Source organism: Dama dama, chromosome 25 (assembly GCF_033118175.1).
Source record: "Dama dama isolate Ldn47 chromosome 25, ASM3311817v1, whole genome shotgun sequence".
In the NCBI taxonomy this organism is placed as follows: Eukaryota; Metazoa; Chordata; class Mammalia; order Artiodactyla; family Cervidae; genus Dama; species Dama dama.
In genome coordinates, this window is record NC_083705.1 from 40,955,147 (window position 1) to 40,978,596 (window position 23,450).

The following is a 23,450-nucleotide window of genomic DNA, read 5'->3' on the forward strand; positions in this document are numbered from 1 at the left end:
GGATTGTTGTCAGTTTTTAGTTATCACAAAGCTGCTATGAACATCTGTGTAAAAAAATAAATTAAAAAATAAACGCATTTTTAACCATGGCAGTGGTTAGGAAATTATCACAATCGATTATGACCAGAGTCTTGAGTTTCAACACCCACACAGGGACAGACCATCAGGTTGTGGGAGCATGGAATTGAAAATGAGACAATAGATATTTCAGCATGAAGGACACAAATTAAAAGTATTATTGCCCTGTACCCCGGAGTTAAAGAATATGTGTTCTTAACAAACTAGAGTGTATAGCATAAAAGAAGTAAACTCACAGATAAGGAAAACAAACTGGGGGCTACCAGTGGAGGGGGTGGGGGAGGGGGCAAAACTGGAGGGGGAAAGTAGGAGGTACAAACTAGTAGGAGGTGTAAGATAGACTCAAGGATGTATTGTAAAACACAGGGAATATAGCCAGTGTCTTTTTTAACAACTGTAAATAGGGAGTAACCTTTAAAAACTGTATAAAAATTTTAAAATGTTTATGAATAAATAAAACATTTTTAAAAGGAAAATGTATTCTTTTTAAGCTCATATAAGACATTTATAAGAACTGATCATGTATGAGGCTACAAGTAAACTCTCAAGAAAATATCAAAAAGATCAATATCATAAATAATGATCTCTGGTAACAATTTACAGACTAGAAAGAAATTAAATCTGTAATTAAGTACCTGGAATGTGTAGGAGAGGATATTTCCACTCAATCTGTAGAAATCTCTCCCATCCACACTATACACCTTTCTGCACTGACCACCAAAACTTTTGGTATTGAGGACTTGGTTTCTAAACTGGCCCGTTACTGCATTGTAACTGTTAATAAAAAAAAATGAAAGAAGAAAAGGCTGTTAAAAACCAGAAATAGCAGTTGCTGAAACAAGCATCATTAGTGAACTCTGGATATTCTTAAAACACATTACAGTTAAGCATCTCTGGGCGATCTCAAATAAAAGCCTCCTAAAGCACACCATACATTACCACCTCCCCCTGATAATGGCTAACACTAATAGATGGGGAAACCCAAGATCCTTTTAGCCTAAGAACGGATCTAGGAAACTCACAGCTCTTTTGTATCTATGGCAACAGCTGCTTTTGAATTGCATCTTTAGATAAAACCAATACAATTAAGATTACTCTTGAGGAGACAGAACTCGCTACAAATGGATTTCAACTAATTGGCCCTTGAACATGCTAACTGGTATACTCTTTGGAGTAATTTTACCACTTTTTTGTTAACAAATTTCACACTTATCAGTCTCACAGATTATCTTAAAACCTTGAAAATTTAACTTGAGCCTGACCTTTAAAAGTTTTTCAGAATTCTTTTTGAAAAGGCAAACAGGATCACTCTAACTTCACTTGAAAGTTCCCAGCTAGCTGAGACAATTACTTTTCATCCCAAAGGTCCCAGCACACTTTCTCTTTTCTTCCACCGCTCTCATTCTGTGGTCTCTGAATTCCCTTAAATAGCCCACATCATTGAATTAGTTCTCCCCATCTCCCTCTCCCATAGGGTGACTCACTGGCCAGGTTTTCCCAGGTCTGAGGGGTTTCCTTGGATGCAGGATTCTCAGTGCTAAACCAGGACACGCCAGGGACAACTGGTCCTTCTATGCTTTATCGCATATACTTACAGATGCATATGTAGGAATTTTTTTAATGTTTCCGGATGTGGCAAAGTGTTCTAAGCAAAGGTTGACTATTAGTTGATCTGCTATTAGATTTACCAAACCACAGAATAAAACACAACAAAATGAAAACTACATCCTGTAGATGTAGCCCAGCACCTTACCCAAGTCCAGTGAGCTCTATGTTGGGAGGAGGTTTATCACGGTCACAGGCAGGTCTGCTTTCTGCATCCTCGCATCTGTCTTCATCAGCACCGTCCTCTTCACAGTCAGAATCCCCGTTGCAAACCAAAGATGTGCTGATGCACTGACCTGAGCACAAGACAAGCCCCCACACAAAAATGAAAGAGGAAAAAAGGAAAACATTACCTGGGATCAAAAGGTTTCAGCCTGGGCTCCCAACATAGTACTGATACTGTGGTGCGAATTTAAGATAAATCCTCACTGCCCAAGGAAGGAATGCCGATTATTTTGGTCCTCATTTTGCAACATGCAAAATTGATTCTGACCTTGCATGAACAATAATATTGAAAATAGAACCCAAATTCTAATTCCAGGCTCTTATCCACAACCATCAAGCACTTTGGTCTGCATTCTCCAAAATCATACAAGGTCAACCATTGGGAAGACAGATTGCTTCCTGCTCTTCAACTTGATTTCTTTTGATTTCTTTTCTGAAATCACTGACGAAGATGCCGAAGTCCTGCCTTTCTTGGTATTTTAAATATATATGCTTTGAGAGCATGGGGACTGGATTAAAAGAATAAAACTCAACATTTATTTAGCACCTTCTTTGTTCTAGACACTCCTGGGTGTTAGGATGCAAGTAAAAAGGGATTCACCAGGCTTTTCATACACTTTACAATCTAACAGGAAAGCATGTGAAGAAGATCATTGCAATTCAGCAGTATAACTGTCATGATAGACACAAGCTGGGAGTACCAGAAGCACGAGAGGAAACACTAGAGGTACCAGATGATCCCTCCCAGGCATCATCTCCAGCCATTCTCTTACCAGCTGCTTACGCCTTAGTCATACTGGATCACTTACATAAATCAAAGGTCAATCTTTTTTGCCATCTCCACTTACTTTGCAGATAGTTTGCTCAACCTCAAAGGGGTCTCTCTACCTCTTGCCTACTTGTCCTTCAAACATCAGATCATATATTATCTTCTCTCAAAAACCACCCCTCCCCCAAAAACTGATGTATGTCCTTCACCTGTGTCCTTATAGCAAGCATCACACAAAACTGTCCTGATAGCCCATCTCACTATGCTGTCATTTGATCCAATGCAACAAACATTTGTTGAGAGTCTACTATGTACTACACACTCCAGATGAAAAAAATAAAAGAAGTAGAATCCACATCTTCAAGGACTTCACAGTCTACCAAGAGACACCCAGGGCAACATATACTTCAGATTACAGATGATGCAACGCACATGGAAAACATGGAAAGTAGTTTGTTAAGTAGCTCTATCAGTTGGGTGTTTAGGAAAGGTTTCCCTAAGGAGGCATCATCTGACTTGGGTTTTGAAATTAAAATAGGAGTTTGAGAGGTATTGTTGAGAAACACTTCTAACACAGAAATTTTTTAGGTACTATTCTGCCCATAAAACTAAGAATTTTGAGGGAAGAGGCTGTTTCATTCTACATCCATAACCCTCATTTCTGTATCTGAACATAACAAGAATAATAAATGCTTGCTAAAAGTTGTTGAATTAACCTGTCTGCACAAATGCAACATAGTGCATGCCTGCTAAGTTGCTTCAATTGGGTCCAACTCTCTGTGACTCTATGGACCATAGCCCACCAGGCTCCTCTGTCCACGGGATTCTCCAGGCAAGAACAATGGAGTGGGTTGCCATGCCCCCTCCTCCAGGGAATCTTTCCAAATCAGGAATTGGACCCACGTGCCCTACATCTCCTGCAGGAGATGCAGGAGGGTTCTTCACCACTAGTGTCACCTGGGAAGCCCAAGACAAGAGGTCAAATAATATTCAATCCCAAACTACGTTTCAGTCTCCTATGCATAGGGATAACCTGTATCACTCCTTTATTAACTCATTAGAGTTAATTTTCTTGTAAACATAAAAATAATTTGGGCAGTAATATTGTTGTTGCCTGACTTCAGTCTTTATTCCAGTCTCCTTCTACATCTTAACCAAAAATGCAATGTCAATAACTGTTTGGGTCTGTCAACAGCCATGCTTCTTTTCAAAGAGTATCCCCATCTTTATTACCAGATGCCACCCATGCATTTGAAAGGATGATAGTTGAGAATGAAAATAATATGCCAATAAAAATCCAACCAATTTGGGTGAAAACTGGTATAGGCTAATATAAATGCAGTACAACTCAACAAGTATATACTGAGCAAGATTAACAAATAGCATTTGAATTTACCCTCTGCATGCTGAGCCTATGAGAAGCAAATACCTGAGAAACACCTGAAACGTTCTCCACATCCCTCTTCTGTTGGACATCCTCGAGTAGGTTTACACGGTTGTGTTTCAAAAGCACTTCCCACACAGGAATGGCCACCATACTGTCCATAAACAGCAATTGATCGCCTGCGAGTCTAAATACAAAACAAATAGATTTCTAGTATCTCCGGGTTCCTTTATCTGAGAAATAAAATCTGAGATAAATTAATACACTTGGAGAAATGACATTCATAAAATTTTTCTGGTGTACTACAGAAGTAAAATGTCCAAAATCAATGAATCCAGAAACCCACTTGTCTTTGAGTCTGGTGACACTCGGGTTATTGTTTCTAGAGCACCCCCAGTTTATATTTACACTTAGGGTTGAATGAAAAAATAAAATAGTGAATCTTTAAGAAAGAATTCTGGACAGAACTATAAGCAAGTAGATCACAATACAGAATGATTCATTTTTCTCCAAAGCAATGTACCAAGGGTTAACTAGAAAAGGTGAAGTGAATTTTGCTGGAGGAAAAGTAAGGGTACTGGGAAGGGGAGCTAAGATGAAGTGGGGTTCGGGAAACCTTTAGAAAAGTGGTGGAAATTGATTTGAGCTGAACCTTAAGCCTTCTTCAGGAAGGCAAAACAGTCCAGAAAGAGATAGATATAGGCTACCATGAAAGTCAAATTTACAAAACAGAAGTCTAAGTGGTCCACAGATGAAGGTACATCTACAATGAAACTTCACTGGTAATCCAAAATCACTGATCTATGAAATTAGAAATATATCAAATGCACATGCTGGGGCTGGGGGTAAAAAAAATTAGGGGAAATCACTAAGCCAAATGTGAAAACTATTTCATCCTAAACTTCATTTACTCAATATGAAGACATGTATCTAGTGTTTAAACAAAAAGAGGGATCTACAAAATCCTTTTCCTCTTCAAAGGCAATCAAAGGTACATCTTTTAAGCCTCTTATCTATTTATTAATCTTACCCATTAACAAAAATGGGCAAAATTTGAGATTCCAGAAAGTTTAAACCTTGAGCAAATACCAACAGGGAAGACTATATCTATTTATAAACCAAGGTTGCATCTATTCATTCATCCTAAATTGAGACGACATGTAATTTGAACTTTGAGCAGGTTTGCACCGGCCTGGGCCTGGTTCTGGCACATTTCATTGCATCTAAGCAGAGAAGTCATGGAGGAATGAGTGAGGAATGGAGCTCAGTAGTTTCCCAGTTAAGTTTCTAGTTTCTGTATTTAATTGAAGACATCTCTTATACATGGCTTAGAAATGTGTGTTTTTCTGAAGTTCCAGAGCATAGATTGTGTTGTCGTGTAAGTAATGTTTTCCTTCTCCACAGACACCAGCATGACCTTGATGGCTGCCTACTCTCAGCATCTCATTCTCACCTGTCAAATTCTGATCTCATGACCTTATTTTCATTTTCACTTGTCTCCTTCTGGATGAAAATTCTGTTTTTATAATCTGAGCATAATGACCTTCCCTCAAAAAAATTACTCATATGAAAAGCACCTTCTATCTACCTCTATTTACTGTTCTTTCTTAACTTGTTTTTAAATTCTAAAAATGTTTTCTGAGGTTGGTGTTTGTTTGAATTTTATCTTGTTATTCATGCACCTGTTTGCCTGTAATCAGAGTTGTCATCTATTGTATTTGCCAGAAGCCAAATTCTACACTTGTGTAATTTATTTTGTAAATACTCCTCATGTAGATACTAAATAAATGCTTGAAAATTGTGATAATGATGATGCTTCCAAACATAAATTATCTTCTATAATATGGTTCTTTTAGTACTTCTAAATGATTTTTAAACACACATTTTTATCTAAACTGAACTACTTTTAAAATGCTTTATGAATATCAAATCATGTTGTATACTTGAAATTAATATTATATGTCACTGTATCTCAATAAAAAAAAATTAGCCATTCAAATGTTCAGAACCTTTGAAACAGCATTATATTTTTTTAATTTACCCTAAAGGAGATCAGTCCTGGGTATTCATTGGAAGAACTGATGCTGAAGCTGAAACTCCACTACTTTGACCACCTGATGCGAAGAGTTGACTCATTGGAAAAGACCCTGATGCTGGGAGAGATTGGGGGCAGGAGGAGAAGGGGACGACAGAGGATGAGATGGCTGGATGGCATCACCGACTCAATGGGCATGAGTTTGAGTAAACTCCAGGAGTTTGTGATGGACAGGGAGTCCTGGCATGCTGCGATTCATGGGGTCGCAAAGAGTCGGACATGACTGAGCAACTGAACTGAACTGAACTAAAGATGGTTATCAGAAAAAAGACATATCTATATATAAAAATGCTCATTAATGTTTCATTCATAATCACAAAATATGTAAGTAAACTAAATCTCAAACAATAAGAAAATGGATAAAGAAGATTGGTATATTCATATAATGGAACATAATACAGCTGTTAAAATGTGTGCTGATAGCATAATATTAAGTTAAAATAGTAGAATACAAAATCATGAACAAATGATCCTATCTTAAAAATCACTAGCACACGGAAAGAATAAATTGAAAGAATAAATATTAAAATGCTAGTATATTGGTTTCTTCTAAATGGTGGAATTATGAGTAGCATTTTCTTTATACTCTTCTATGTTCTCTCCAATGAATAATTTATAATAAGGAAAAAGTAGACATTTTAGGGGTGCTCTATAAGCTCCAAGTCAAGTCAGATTTTTTATTTTTATTACTTTTGTATTAAACTTTAAAACATTGAAAAATGTTTGACTTTCCATGGTCATTCACTATTTGTTAGGTTAAATGAAGCAACGATTTTGCTACTCTTAGTGTTTGTTTCAAATGAAAAGTTGGATCCAGGAAATATGAAATTTTGAATTATTTACTGACTTCATTTCAAGCTATTCTATTTCTCTGATAATGAAAGAATAAGTGAGTAGCTTTTAGCTTCTCTCCCATGTATATTTCTAGGCTCAAATGTATTTAGAAAAGTCCTTAAAGAAAAATGAGAACGCAAAAAAACTCTACTACAATATTAATTATTAAATAAATCATACTTTTGCCCTTCAGAATCACTAATTACACTTTCAAAAACCATAAAAAGTAACATTCAAAAGTTAATGTCATTTTGTTCATACCTAAGCTATTTTGGCATATGAATAAAAAATATTAAGTTTTCACACGGTCCTACCTGAGTCTTGGTACAACCATTGCATTCTGACCAAGGAGCATAGGAACCCCACTGGCAGTTGATTGGCGAGGAGGCACTGTTATTGGTGTTGAATTGTCCATTATAAAGCCGACAGAAAGGTAAGACAGAAGACATAAACAATAGTCAAGAATAGTCAAAAGCAGTCAAAAATTGTGAAGCAATTTTTGCTTCACCACAAGGATCTCAAAATACATTAAAAAATATATAGGAAGGGCTCACTTTTTCAGAGATTTATTAAATATCATTTATAAGATATCTAGAATGTTCCAGGCACTATTTAGACCCTAGAGCTATAGACATAAAAGAGATAGGATAGGACATCCCTGATGGTACAGTGGATAAGAACCCACCTGTCCGTGCAGGGGAAGCAGGTTCCACCGCTGGTCCGGGAAGATTCCATTTGCCTCTGAGCAACTAAGCCTGCAAGGGGAAACTACTGAGCCCACAAGCCAAAACTAACTGAGCCCAAGTGCTGCAACTGCTGAAGCCTGAGCGCCCAGAGCCTGTGCTCTGAAACAAGAGAAGCCACTGGAATGAGAAGTCTAAACACGCCAACAAAGAGCAGCTCCTGCTCACCACTAGAGAAAGCCTGTGTGCGTCAACGAAGACCCAGAGCAGACAAAAATAAAATAAATAAATAAATAATGCTTTAAAATGAGATCGGATACTGACCATTGATAGAGGAAAGGAAGAAGACACAGATGTGTAAACAAATAATTATAACACAATAATATGATCACAATGTGACTGTGACCAGCACGTTCTCAGTCACTAAGTCAAGTCCCACTCTGTGACCTCATGGACCACAGCCTGCCAGTCCATGGGATTTCTCAGGCAGGAATACTGGAGTGGGTTGCCATTTCCTTCTCCAGGGAATCTCCCCAACCCAGGGATCGAACCCGGTCTCCTGCCTTGACAGATGGATTCTTTACCACAGAGCCACCAGGGAAGCCCCATGATCACAATACGATATAGCTAATTAGATAAACTTACTAACAGAATTGTGCACATTATGATGTGTTGTGGAAATACAAATAAGAGAGTGTCCAGAGGAGGGGTATAAGTGAGAATATATGGAAGGAAGGTGTTATGGCCTTTAAGTGATTCTGGATGATGAAGAGTCATATAGAAATTTAACTGAGAGACAATAAGCTGTAAAATGACCACATGAGAGGTAGGAATCCAAAATCTGGCAAAGGCTAGATGGATGAGAACTTAGTTTTACACGCTCCCCCTGTTTATTGAGGCCACTTTCTCAAGCACACACCCAAGTACAACAGGGGCAAGTTGAGCTCAAATAATTACACTCAGATAAAATACATGTGGAAAATGGTGAGCTGACTCTTTCACAATGCTTACAATGCAGAAAATCTTGAGGGGGTTTCAATCTTCAGGTTTCTTCCTCACAGGGAATAAAATAAAGTAAAGTAAGAATAAGAATAAAACATGCTTATTATATCATTGTCTTTTCTGAAAATGCGGAAAGAAACAAAATGTGTGAGGGAAAAACATTTCACACTGCAATGTAAAAATCAGACCATAGTTTCCTCAAAGTAAAAGAAATAACTGTTAATGATTTCCACACACAATCCAAAAAAATTCTTACCTTGAAAAAACTTGAAACTCTCCTATAAATCCCACCAAGAAGAATAAACTTATTGCCTAGGAGGGGAAAAAAAACAATAAAGCAATATTTAAGCTTGCGTTGTTTTAATGAGTCAAAAGTGAATACATTTGTACAAATCAAGATTTGTGAGTTGGGAATAAAAAGAGTGAAAGAATCATGGAGAAGCCTCAATGATTCTCCTCATCTTACAATTTTTCATCTTAAATAAAAGTTTAATATAATTATCTTGAGCTCACCTCCCACTGTTCATTTCTATAAAGACTGCTAAGCACTAGATGATGTCATAGACAAATTGAAAAGCCTCCCTAAAAGTTAAATATTTACAAACATTTTTCTAGGGTTCCATAATCTTTTATTCCTTAATCCACTCTCCTCTCTAACTTTGGTACCATGAGAACACTGGAGCAAAAAAAGCCTAGAAATAGCAGTTCCAAGGGTTGAGGAGGTAAAAGGGAATCAGTTTCCTAAATGAAAGAATCAAAAGTGGAGGTGCATCACTAGCCAGAGGAACCAAGATGCTCATCACAATCCCTAGTTCTATAGGTGGTACCCAAACATGACAGAGGCCTTTTATAATCATCTTTATGTGATAGGGCAGTCTAAACAATGAGCATCTGACAGGCTACAAAATTGTATGCAAAATGTAATTACATTTCATTTGAAAATCAAATGTGTCTTGAAAACAAATCTAGACAGAAACATAACAAAGGAAAATAATTCCCGGTTGTGAAATTATAGGTGACTTTCATTACCTCATTTTTACTTTTATGTATTTTCCTACTTCAAGAACTGAAAGTGTAAGGGAATACAATTTAAATTTGTACTAGAGACTCTAAGAATATTAAATGCATTCAGTTCACAACCTCATATGTGCTGTCTGGTGCTCAGTTGCTTTGGTTGTGTCCAACTCTTTGTGACCCAATGGACTGTAGTCAGTCCAGGCTCCTCTGTCCATGGGATTCTCCAGGCAAGAACACTGGAGTGGGTTGCCACGCCCTCCTCCAGGGGATCGTCCCAACCCAAGGATCAAACCTACGTCTCCTGCATTGCAGGCAGATTCTTTACCCTTGAGCCACTGGGGAGGTCCATATCCTGGGATAAAAGTCCTTAAATCATCTCACCCCACATTTTAACAGGCCAGTATTCTTTCTCTTCTCTTGACCTCTCCAAACCTCTTTTCTCTCAGTAGCTGTGGAGTGGCTTCTCAGCATTTCTTCTAGACCCTTCCACTCACCTTCTTAAATCACTCATCCTCTTTTTGGGTATCTTCCGTTCAGTTATAAAATCCTAGTTGCCTACTTCTGCCTTTTACAGTTCTACAAACTCACTTTCACTTTTCACTTTTATGCATTGGAGAAGGAAATGGATCTTGCTCGATCAATGCAGCTGGGGTCTGGTGATGGTAAATCAGACTGTGTTGGATGTTTGAATGCCAGTTGTCTATCCCTCACAGTGTTTTCGTCATTCTTTGAATATCACTCCTTTGGACATCTACAACCACTGTCCTCTGCCACAAATGATTCATCCCTTTGTTCACCTCCCTTGACTCTCACCAGTGTCTGCTTACTGATGCTACCTACTGAGGTTCCTTCATCCTGCAAGGGTCTCTCAGGGAGCCCCTGACATCCCAAACCAAGCCCTTCTGCAAAAATCCACATCTGATCCATGGGATACCTGCATATCTTCTTGTCCTGGCAGGATGTAACTGATACTGCTATGCTGACTTTGCTAAATGCAGGGCAGTCAATCAGTCTGTTCTTTTAGATTTTCTCAAATATGAGTAGGGTGTACGCCCCCATCCTCCAATGGACATAAACTTGCCTACTCTTGAGGATGGAGATGGCCAAACAAATTTAGGGCTACTTTTTGGTAACATTGCATTGTATGCGCAATATTTCACTTTAAAATGTGAGGCTACTTAGCACCTCTTATTCTTGGCCTTTGACTCTCAGCCAAAACAGGCATCATGAAAAAAAAAATCCATCTTAACATTCGACCACGTATTTTTTAAATGTCAATGGAGTTTTAGGGTATTCACTCTCATCAGAACTAGTTTTGCCACTATATTCCACATGTGCTGTGTGCTTAGTCATGTTCAACTCTTTGTGACCCCATGGATTGCAGCCCCCCAGGTTCCTCTGTCTATGGGGATACTCCAGGCAAGAATACTGGAGTGGTTTGCCATGCCCTCCTCCAGGGGATCTTCCCAGCCCAGGGATCAAACCCAGTTCCCCCACATTGAAGGCAGATTCTTTACCAACTGAACCACAGGGAAACCCCTTTCCTCATATACATATTATAACCCATGAAGATCTGCTTATCACCAGTTCATGAGTTATACAAGCTGAATCTCTTAACCAAAAGAATTTCTTGAAAATTGGCTACCTGGGTATCTGAAAATGAAGCAGTTATCATTCCTTACCTTTGGAAAGAGTATCTCATCAAATGGACATGATAAGACAATTACAAATTAATAAGCAAATTAATGACAGAAATAGACATACATCTGAGTTAACTCTATAATAGAATTCCTTAGTTGAAAAGATACAGGACTTCCCTGGTGGTCCAGTGGTTAAGAATCCGCCTACCAAAGCAGGGTACATGAGTTCGATCCCTGCTCTGGGAAGATCCCACATGCTAAAGGGCAGTTAAGCCAGTGCACCACAACTAGAGAAAGCCCTCATGCAGCAAGGAAGACCCAGCACAGCCATAAATAAATAAATAAAATTTGAAAACAAAAAAAAGATATGGTATCTGGAAGTGTGTAATGTAGCTAAGCTGGAGCCACATTTCCCAGAGTTCTCTTCTCTTCTTCTTTATGACTGAATAAGCATTAGTTCTGCCTCCTTCCTCTAACATTTTCCAGCTACAACCACTGTCTCTATGCTTTTAATTTCTCCACATCTGGCCTTTTACATTTGTCTGTTGAACCATGAACCCATTTAGGGTAAAAATAAAACACTAATTTCTGTAGCATACACTGGGTTCCAAATGTCCAAATTCCAGAGGAAAAAACAACAGAAAAATTCAATCTAATGTCTTAGCATACCCTAATTAATATGTTGATCAGTAAACTTAGAACATAGGGCATCATACAGATGAAGAAGGAGGTAGATTTTAAAATAAATCTTCTTGCGTCTTTATTAGAAATGAACATCAATTTGTAACACTAGCAATAAAGAAATGCAAAATGACATAATAATGTGATTGAGTACTTAGTAGCCATTTGAAGCATGTTATAGCTTGATCAATGACAGGAGAACATGCTTATGATATAATGAGTAAAAAGATTCAGATCTAGATTGATAAAAATGTCATAAAATATATCCTATACATATTCATTTTAAAGTCTGAAAAGAAATAGATTAAAATGTTAACAATGGCTATCTCCAAGTGGAGAAATAATAGATATTATCTTCTTTTTGAACTTAATTACCAAGATGGTAGCACTATAATCTGGAAAAGGACATTTTTAAAAGACACAAAGACCATCACAGTATAATTGGTAGAAGATGGGTGATAATGTCAGGTCAGCTCTGGCTGTGGTGAGGGAGCAGAGAGACTGTCATCTGAGAGATCATTGTGCTTGACCACATCCCAGCCCCATGAGAACCACGCTTCAGGTTTACAAACCCCAGGTTCATCTCAGCCCAGGGATGAAGAAGTGAAGGTCTGTGCCACAGTCAGATCAAAGGGAAATCCTTATTGCTCTAAAGTCCTGAAACACTTCAGAACCGATTATATCCTATCCAAGGGATACAAAGAGTACCAGTGGAATTCTGGGACCACCCCTCTGAATTCAGTTCACATGAATGGGGGAAGAGACAAAAGAATATTCCTCCTTAAAGGCCGGACTTGGAAACCATAGTGTATCACAAAAGAATACCCTTCAGATTTACTGTAAAAAGATGAGTTTCTGCTTTCAAACATAGGTGAGAACTCTGAATGCAGCTCACAAAGAAATCATTTATTTGTTGATATTTTATCAACCAACTGAAAGATAAAAGTAAATATATTACCCTGTTAGAAAAATATCATAATAATCAATGACTGTGAACCCATCTTTAAACATAAAACAATTATTAAGATGTCTCATCATAAAATAAGTAAGGAAATTGTTTGATAGTTAATACAAATATTAGCAGAAAGTATACTAGCTAGATGACTCCAGGAAAGGCATCCTATTCTAAGTGAGCAAATGTTCTAAATTTTTTAATAAAAATACAAAACAGACTGATAGAGATTAGATTATATCATAATTCTAACTTTGTATGGTTACTTGGCACTCTAGCATTATAACATTTGACAAATTAACTTTGTGATTTGTGTTTAATTTTCAATGACTTAATTAAATGCAGTTTCACACATAAAATATTCAAGACCCATGTTTCAGTCCTCCTCCATCCCCCTGGAAAGTGAGCACAGATTCAGTATTGTAGTTAGGTAGCATAGTGACAGCAAAAGCAATCTAGCAGCTGACAGGGCTGAAAAATTACTGCTCCAGCATTATAATGCAAAATTTTTAAAGTTTAAATATAAAACTTTACAATAATAAAATTGCAGTAGCAGGTTCAACTTATGTTTACATCCCAGAAACATAGTTTATGATAGTTACATCTATCTTTCGTCCTAGATTTTTTTTTTTCTTAACATTCGGCCATATTGCATCAGGCCAATATGTGTTTTTGGTAACTCTTTAGCTTCATTCCATTTATCTGTATCTTCTGCTCTTAAAATCCTGATCCTTTCATCCAGATTCCAAATTCTAAAGTTCCAAGTTTCCAACTTCACTCTTCTATAAAGCTGTTAGATAAGTCAAATCACAGGGATTCGTTGCATAACTCCAATTCAAACAAACAAAATACATTGGAGGAAATTTTTCCCTAAGAAATAACAGTTGTGTTATTGTATTTCTTAACGGCTTTCTTGGGACTTTCATAAACATGGCTTCCAATCTCTGATTCCCAGACCTCTAAACCAATAAACTAAGCTACAAGAAAAGAAAAACAAATTCACTTCAGCTGAATTGTTAAATGTATTTAATTAAGGATTTCTTAAAAGTCACCCTCAGAACTTTCTTTTTTCTATTTTCCCATGTCTTTTCTTTTCTTTTTTTTTTTTTTTATTTGTTACTTAAGTGAAACCTTACTCCCTCTAGAATTAGCTCTGTTCACAAAAGTAATGAAGTTATTATCTTACCTTCATGTTTGGAAAAACATTCAGGGCAGCAGAGAGAAGGAAAATGTCCTCCTCCAGTGCCCAGTGAATTTTCAACAGCAGGAAGAGGCCAGCAGTCTACTCCCCGCCTGTCTCTGCCTGCTGGGGATTCACTTGGCATTCATATATAGAGCAAGCAGTTCCGAGACTTTGCTCTGACCCCAACCAGGTTCTCTGGGGACACTGAGAACCTGCCCTCGTACTTAGTCTGTGTCTTGAAACCAGATGCATCTTATCAATTTGCACAGGCCTTAGCTACAGTCAGCTGGGACTGTTTGGAAGCATAGTTCTGAGGAAACATCTGTAAATCAAGAAAAACAGAAAATATTCTCACTTCAATGTTTAAGTGGTTTTCAACCAAAGGAGACTCTGTGTAAGGCAAGGAATAAGCGTCCTTTCTGTTTCAATTTATCACACAAAGCAGATGTTTTCATGATTCTCTAAAAGGGGGTTACCGCAGAATTTGAGATTAGACACTGTGTTAGAAAAAACTTACATGCCATTCTGTCACTCAAAATGGAAATGGAAATTCTGGAATGGAATCATGTGTGTGTGTGTGTGTGTGTGGCCTAATACAATATAATACACATTTCTTCATGTGAAGAATGATCAAAAAGCGCATTGTGTTTTGCAAACATATTTAAAGGCATCACTAATTACGCCCAAGAATTCCCCTTAACCCCATGATATTCAGATCACTCCTTTGGAAAGTTCTCGTCACAGTCGTCATTTATGTCTACTTTGTCTTCTTCAGTTGTCTCGTCTTATTGTGCCAGATCCTTACTTTCCATGGCTTTGCATTGATTCTAGCAGTTCTCCAACATCATTACAGATTTCACGAAAGGCTGCATTTTTGCAAGATTTCAGATTTTCTCTTGAAGTCGAGCTACAGTTTTATTTGCATGATTTGGCCAAATATTCTGATGCTTGCTGTTAGGACATTATAGGGAGAAGAGACATAAGCATGAAGTGGGAAAGGAAATTTGAATTTAGAGTAATTTTATAATTAAATATTCCTTTAGTGACTATTTTCCAGTTTTAATATTTTTTTCTTTTTATATCCAATATGTCTGAATAATAAACGATCCCCCCACACTCTCCTTTTATAAATTAATGGTGGTCTTCGAGAGACAAAACTTTCCCATCTTTCGTTCAAGCCATTAGTGATTTGTATGGAAAAAAATTTTTGCCACAGAGAAGAGAAGGCTGATTCCTGAAAGATCTTTTTTTAATTCAGCTCCAAGTGCATGAATTCCAAATGTTGTGGACTCTCCTTAAGCACACAATGTACATTTCCAAGCTCAGTGGCTGTCTTAGCTTGAGTTTTGCAGGTATTTGCAGAATATCAACCGCACCTGCCAAAGTAGCTTTTCCATTCATTCATACATGCATTCATTCATTTGTTTATTCTAAATTCAACAAATATTTACAAAGGCTGCATAATACAGGCTAGGGCCTTTGACAGATGGAAGCCTTGAGTAACATCCTTCCTTATCTTCATAACGTATCCTTAGTACAGAGGATGAGTCCTAAATACAAATGCATCTGCAATAATCTAGAATTTGCATTGTTCAGTTTCCAGACAACGTATTGCAGAAATTAAATGTAAAAACTTTACAAAAACTTTCTCTCACCAAGGGCTTTGTGCCCGCCCATTTCCACAGCTTAGCTGTCATACAGTGTTTTTTCTTTCTAGAGTTTCAGTGAAGAGCCATTGGAACAAAAGTTTTAAGTATAGGTGGAAGCCACACTGTGGGAAATTTGATTACCAGCAAAAGTTGTGTGGACTTCATTCAAAGAATAATGGGAACTCACCCTTTGGAAGTTTTAAGAAAAGAATAAAAGTGATGTTTTAGGATGATTTAAACACTGGTAGTGTGCAGGCTACATGGAAAGGATAGCGGAGAAGCAGAAAGTGTGATTTAGAATTTATTTCAGTAATCAGACAAGGGGCAATCGAGGCCTCTTTTGAGAAGACAAAGACAAAGGACCAGAGGTTTCACAGGGCTCAGTGATTGAAAGTAATCTTGTGTTTGATTGACTGAGAAAATTGGAAGAATTTAAGAACAAATTAATGAAGGAGGGAAATAGGAAATTGAAGAGAAAAAAGTGGCTTTAGAAAAAGGACATTTTTTTTATTTTGGAGAAAGTATGCAACACAGAACTGGAAATGTAGATGTCTTTGGGAAAAAAGTTTCTTGGCAGAGTGTACATAACTAAAGTCATAGGAAACTCATCCCAATGAAGAATAAAACAACAAGAAATGCCCCTATTCTGGAGCAAGAAGAAGGAGAAAAGCCAAAACCGGAGGGAGATAGGTTACAGAAGGAAAAGGAAAACCAAACAATTCATTGTCAAGTTGAGGGTGATTTCAAGGTCAGGCCAGTCAATGAAGACAAGTGCCATATGGAGGTCAAACAGAAGGAGTATTAAGGGAAGACCACACTGCTCAGCAATTAAAACATAATGGAAACTGTGGAAAACTGAAGGTAGAGTTTCCCCACACATTTTACCCTCTAGTGCTACAAAACACATTCAGAAAAAATAATTTTGCAGCTGAATGTAACAAGCTATGTATATTATGGGCTTCCCAGGTGGCGCTAGTGGTAAAGAAACCACCTGCCAATGCAGGTTAGGTGTAAGAGATGTGGGTTCCATCCCTGGGTGGAGATCCCCTGGAGTAAGGAATGGCAACCCGCTCTGGTATTCTTGCCTGGAGAATTCCATGGACAGAGGAGCCTGGCAGTCTGCAGTCCATAGAGTCACACAGAGTCAGACACGACTAAAGCAACTTATCAGTCACATGTCTATTATAGAGCACAGCTTCTCAATCTCTGAATTGCTGACCTTTGGAGCTTGATCATTCTTTGCTAGTGGAGGGAGGTGAGGGATCTGTCTTGTGCATTGGAAGACAACAGCTAACCTGGTCTCTTCCCACTCAATGGTCATAACACCCTTCCCCAGTCATGACAATCAAAAATGTCTCCAGGCAATGTCAGATGTCCCCAGGAGGCAAAACCACGACCCTCCACTGAGAACCACTGTTAGTGTCTACCCCTAGCAAATGCTCAGCCCTAGATTCACAGCGTGCCATGCCCAGGGTAATGTCAAGTGTTCTGAAAGTCTGACACCAAGTGAAACTTTTTAAAACTTTTTCAAACTAGAATTTCCCAAATTCATGTGACCACAGAACATGTATTTCTAACAACACTCAAAGCTGGTAAATGTGACAGGCTTTGGCAAAATTGTGTCTGAGCCAACACTGAATTGATAGAAGGGAAAGCAGACTTTTGCCAGACTATGGAAGAGTCTGCAAGTCACACTTGCAGACATCTCTCCCCTTCTCCTGCTAAACACAGGAGTTAGCTTGTGTTCTGTCCCCCACTAGCCCCCAGTTTCTGAGGTGGAACTTGAAAATCTGTTATTATCCCCAAATCCTCATGAAACTATTAATATTAGACCACTGATGATATCAAGAAGCGGTTCTGCTCCATCTCAGAGAGATACTGGAAAACATTTTAACAAGCATGTTTCATTTACTAGCCATTTTGTTTTGTTTTGTATTGTTCCAACAGATTCCACTTACTCTGGAGAACAAACTCACTGTGAAAGAATAAAGCCTCCTTTTTTTCTGTTAAGCCTGATAAGGTCAGAATGGAAATTGCCAGAGATGGGCATAAAGAAGCAACAGCATCCCCTAGTGGCAAGCATGCTCCAGTCCCTGGTGTTGAACAATAACATTAGGCTCTGGAGTTAAACCATTCACAGGGAATGAGAAACTGAATCTTCTTAGGCTCTAAGTCACAGTCACGGGCTTGTGAAGCCTAATAAGTACTCCTAATAGGAGCCTAATAAAATCTAATAAAGCCTAATAAAATCTCTTTTTCCATTACAGTTTCACTATGTGAATACTCTGAGAAAGGAAAATGATTGCTAGTCAATGCCCTAGCTAAAGGAGGATTTCAGCAAAATATTTACTGTTAAATGCTTTATCATTACACCTAAATACTGTGATTTGTTCATAAAAGTGAGGTCACGAGATAATCTCCTCTGTTGGTATCAAGTCCTTCATAAGGATGTTAAGCTTTAAGTAGATTAAGAGTATGAATAGGACTTCACACCTCCCTTTTGGAAGAGAGGTTCTGACCCTACAACACTGGACAGATCTTTGCTCTGGTGGTCCCAATGACTGCAAATGGCCAGGATCAAAATAACAGTCAGGAGGTGATAAGACATTTTGTCATGATGGTTTTCAGCACTTGCTGAATTTAGAAGAGGACCTGTATTTCTCTGACTTCTAGTAGTCATCTGGGGTTTTCAGTTCTCTGCAGTACGTGGCAAGAGCCTGAAAGTCTAAAAAACATTTCATTCGGTTTAAATTTGAATTAAATCAAACAGCGCTAAGAAAGATGATATGAAATGCAAAGATCTCCGTGATCAACAGCTGATACAGCTGCTAATATCACAAAAGACAAATTAGGCATGAGGTGCCTCCTAATGAAGGGATATACCACCACCGTCCATGTTCCTGCTGGAGGGACCAAACCTGAATCTGATCAAGCCTCTCAACGAGTTTGCAGAAAGCTCTGATGATAGAGAAGCAGGCAAAAGAGCACCACAATATGCAAACAGCAACATGCAGACTAGAAGAAACTACAAGTCAAACACCCAGGACCCAGAGACCATTTGAGTTTCTTGAGCCATACAGCAACTGTATCAACCTAGAGAGGTAGGATGAGAACAGAGATGGGAGGGAGTTTCAATCATGTTGAGATCTGACAGAAAACAGCAAAATTCTGTAAAGCAATTATCCTTAAAAAAAAAACAAATTAATTTTTAAAAAACACCCAGAACCTTTAACAGATTGTGAATCGTACAATGCAGGAAGAATGAGACTAAATCATAATGTCCAGGGATGCCCTTTAAGTGATAAAGAAATGCAGGTGAGATTGTTATGAAATCAGTTGGAGATTGCATTGGTGGGTGAGGCAGGTATGACTGAGATGGACACATGGAGTGGCTACTGGATGACTGAATTTTTTTGCCTGGATGGAGGTTATAGGGTAACAACTCATAAAATGTATTATGTCATATGTTGATTTTCTGTACATGTGTTTCATTTAACAATAAAAGTAACTTTAAAAAATTTTTTAAAAGAAGAAAAGGATTTCCGTGGCTCTACTGTATAAAATCCTGCAGAGGAAGGGTGAGTATCAAAGGGCAAGGTCATTTTTTGATCTTCACTTTAAACTTGTGGTGCCCAAGTAAAAAAGGTGATTTTTTTTTTCAGACCAAGAGTTCAGCATATTATGCTCTAAAGTGAAGGTCAATCACTTTCAGAAAATGTCAATCTATCCCATAATTTTAAACATTACTTCCTTAAACTGTCTTTATTTTTTTAATATTTATTCATTTATCTGGATAGAATGAATCTTAGTTGTGGCCTGCTGGATGTGGGATCTAGTTCCCTGACCAGGGATCAAACACTGGGAGTATGGAGTCTTAATCACTGGACCATCAGCGTAGTCCTTTAAACAATCTTTAAATAGTCTTTAAAAAGATGTAATTTTATATCAGAGTCATCATTACATACTCCACAGGTTAAGAAAGAATAAAAGGATGAGTGATGAAAAGGAATAAAATCCTGAATTGTACAAATGTTTTGAATGTTTGTAATAAAATCTTAGAAACCAATGGAAAACAGTTATAAACGTGTAACTAGAGACTTAAAAAGTAGGGATTTTCCTGAAAGCAATATAAGGTACTAATTTGTGTTTCACTAGTACAAGTGTGTGCTCTAAGGGCTGATGGTCTGTGTTCAAATCTTGAGCAAGTTGTTTAGCCTCCTTGATCCTCTTGCTTCCTTATCCAAAAAGTGGAAATAATATTATCTAACTCAGAGTTGCTATATTAAATGAATCCAAATAAAGCAATCAGCACTGCATCTGGAATACAGTAAACTGAGTCCAAATAAACATAAGCTAGCATACAATAGATTAGAAACAAGCCAAATATTCATCAGCAGTGGATTTGTTAAATAATTCGTAGCATACATATTAAATGAAATATTTTGCAGCTATTAAAGAAGTTTCCTATGCAATGATATGGAAAGATCTACAAAATGCACAAGAAGAAAAAGAAAGATACAGAACAATAAGTTACTTTGGGGTTAAAAGGAGGAAGGAGAATAAGAGTATATTGGGATGGCGGTCTCTGCACATCCCCAGAGCAATGCTGTTCTCTGGGCCTGTGAGGCTCACTAAGCGCCCAGAAGAGTCAGGAGCAGAGCTCCGCACTGCTGTGGACATGGGCTGTGCTTGAGTTTATTCTATGTACCCAGATGATTTTCATCTACCTTGGGTGGTTACCCTCTTCGATCATCATCGCTGCTGCTTGCTATATATGAAAGTTGTTAAGAAAGTAAATCCTAAGAGTTCTCATTACTAGGAAAAAATATATTTTCTACGTCTTTACTTTTTATCTATATGAGATGAGGGATGTTCACTAAATTTTTTGTGATAATCATTTCATGACGTATGTAAATCAAATCATGTGCCATACTCCTTAAACCTGTATGCTGTGTGTGTGATCAGATGCTCAGTCACGTCCAATTCTTTTCAACCCCATGGACTGTATAGCCCACCAGGCTCCTCTGTCCATGGCATTCTCCAGGCAAGAATACTGGAGTGGATTGCCATTTCCTCCTCCAGGGGATCTTCTCCACCCAGAGATGGAACTTGTGTCTCCTTGCATTGGCAGGCAGATTCTTTACTACTGAGCATTCTTTACCTGGGAAGCCTTCAACTTATACAGTGCTTTATATCAATTATATCTTAATAAAACAGAAGAAAAAAAGACATTTTAAACAACTAATTTTAAAAGAATAATTTTCTTTAAAAAAAATACATTTACATACATGCTTGTATTTGCATGAAGAAACTCTGAGAGGATATACAAGAAACTAATAAAAATTATGATCTGACCAGGGATGCATAGAAACAAGGACTAAGTTGTGACTGAAAAAAAAAATTACAAAAACTAAAATTTGAGAATTATGTTCTATTCAGGATTTTCTAAGGACTTAAGCCTGGAAGGCAGCCTCTCAAATGGCTCTGAGGAACTACTCCAAAGAGGTAGGGGAGGATATATAGGAGTCCTGCAATACAAACCAGGTAGCTGGAACATCAAAAGATTACTGTTAAAGAAAACCAGACATCCCAAGTTATTGAATTTAGCTCTGTTCTGTGTATGGGAAGATTCAAGAGTCTGGGCTCATTGAAATCATTCCTTTGATATACACCTAGCTATCTAGGGCCAGTATCTTGCTTTTCTCCATCCTGAATCCCTCAGGGTGTACAGTTGGGGGTGACTGCAGGGGCTGCTGGCTTCTAGCTGCAGAATCCTGTTTTACTGATATGGCAGGCAACATTTTTCATCCACAAAGGGAAAAGACGGAAACAGGTTAGACTGAAAAAGAGATGGGACTAAGGCTTTATACCTACATTAGTATATATATTTACTATGTTGATGAATGAATTACCTATTCACAAAAGAAATTTTAAATTATTTAATTTTATTTTGTTAGCTTGTATTACTTTTTCATTCATGCATGCATGCTAAGTCACTTCAGTTGTGTCCAACTCTTTGCAACCCCGAGGACTGTAGCCCACCAGTTCTTTTGTCCATGGGATTCTTCAGGCAAGAATACTGAAGTGGGTTGCCATGCCCTCATTCAGGGGCTCTGTCTGACTCAGGGAATGAAGCCATGTCTCTTAAGTCTCCTGCATTGGTAAGCAAGTTCTTTACCACCAGTGCCACACTAAGGAACTGGGGTATGTGGTGGGGATACACACAGCCATGATAGAAGCAGGAATCTTACTGAAATGGTTCATGGGCACCAGGGTCAAAAGGATGACCTGGGTCCAAGGCAGATCTAGTGATTTCTAGATCTTTACGTTAGTGCACTGCTGGTCTATTTCCTTGATATTTACCGTGTTTCCAGTGTATGTTCTTTAACAGGGAGTGCATGCATGAAGGGCGGTGATTGTGTGTATGTAAATACACATATAGGGACTTTCCTGGTGATCCAATGGCTAAGACTCTGAGCTCCCAATGCAGGGGCCCCAGATTCAATCCTTGCTCTGGGAACTAGAGCCACAGCTAAGAGTTTGCAGGTCACAGCTAAAACCTAGCACAGCCAAATAAACAAATACACTTACACACACACACAGATATAATAAGTTACTCATATCCATAGAGAAATCAGTTTCACTCTCTTCCTGCTCCTTTTTCAGCTCCTACTGGTATGGGCCTGCTTCTTGGGAGAAAATGTGGCTCGCCAGAAAGAGTATCAGACAAATTTTGTCTCAAATGTAGACTTTATCTTTGCTATCTGTGTTATTCTGTTAGGCCTCAATGTTCTTACTTAAAGGATAGTGAAAACTTCTTTACAGGGTCAATGAAATTCCGGACGTATAAAATACACACTGCAGCATCTTGAACACACATAGGCAATGGGCAATAAGTGAGTTTTTTTTTAATATATGCCGGGCTTCCCCAGTCGCTCAGATAGTAACGAATCTGCCTGCAGTGCAGGAGGCCTGGGTTTGATCCCTGGGTAGAGAAGATCCCATGGAGAAAGAAATGGCAACCTACTCCAGAATTCTTGCCTGGAGAATTCCATGGACAGAGGAGCCTGGTGGACTGCAGTTGATGGGGTCACAAAGAGTTGGACACGACTACGGGGCTAACACTTTGCTTTCTTAAATATACGCATAAGCAAATGTGAGCCAAAGAAATTTTAGCAAAATAGTTGATCCAAAGATATTCCTCCAATAATATCAAGTTTGGGTGCCAAACTTCCTGAGAACAATCAAATCAACTTAGAAACACTCAGTTCAAGAGGAATCTGATTAACAATTTCCAGGGAGATTACCAGCTATCTGACATTAGATTCTTATGGGCTTGTGAAAATAGTCATTGGGGAACCCAGTGCTATTTTACAGGTCTAAGTTGATATGATTTAAAATAAGAAAGTACAGGCTTAACCAAGTATTGAGATCCTTTCCTTTAAATTGAAATTAAAGCAACAAGCATTGTGATAGTGAAGGTACAGCTCACCCAATGAGAAAGTCCTCTTGACAGTTGCATTATTATAACTTTGATGAGGCAAAAAGTGAAACCAGTTGTTAGTAAGTGCTTTTATTGTCCAAAAAAATTTTTCAAAACACATGGCTCAATGCAGGGTGAAATGAAGAAGGCACCTTATTTGAGAAAACATC

General features: G+C 38.1%; 1 protein-coding gene across 1 annotated transcript in view; it reads right to left on the reverse strand.

The window, feature by feature from the left end:
* The window catches only part of C7 (complement C7), a 55,001-nt gene extending 40,603 nt beyond the window's left edge, over window positions 1-14,398 (reverse strand). Inside the window, exons 1-6 of the mRNA XM_061129879.1 lie at window positions 14,152-14,398; window positions 8,932-8,987; window positions 7,305-7,380; window positions 4,107-4,248; window positions 1,832-1,979; window positions 714-852 (exon numbers count right to left, since the gene is read on the reverse strand). Of these exons, the coding sequence (XP_060985862.1) occupies window positions 714-852; window positions 1,832-1,979; window positions 4,107-4,248; window positions 7,305-7,380; window positions 8,932-8,987; window positions 14,152-14,157 (567 nt within the window). The 5' untranslated portion in view covers window positions 14,158-14,398. The remainder of the gene's footprint in view (window positions 1-713; window positions 853-1,831; window positions 1,980-4,106; window positions 4,249-7,304; window positions 7,381-8,931; window positions 8,988-14,151) is intronic.
* Window positions 14,399-23,450: the final 9,052 nt, after the last annotated feature.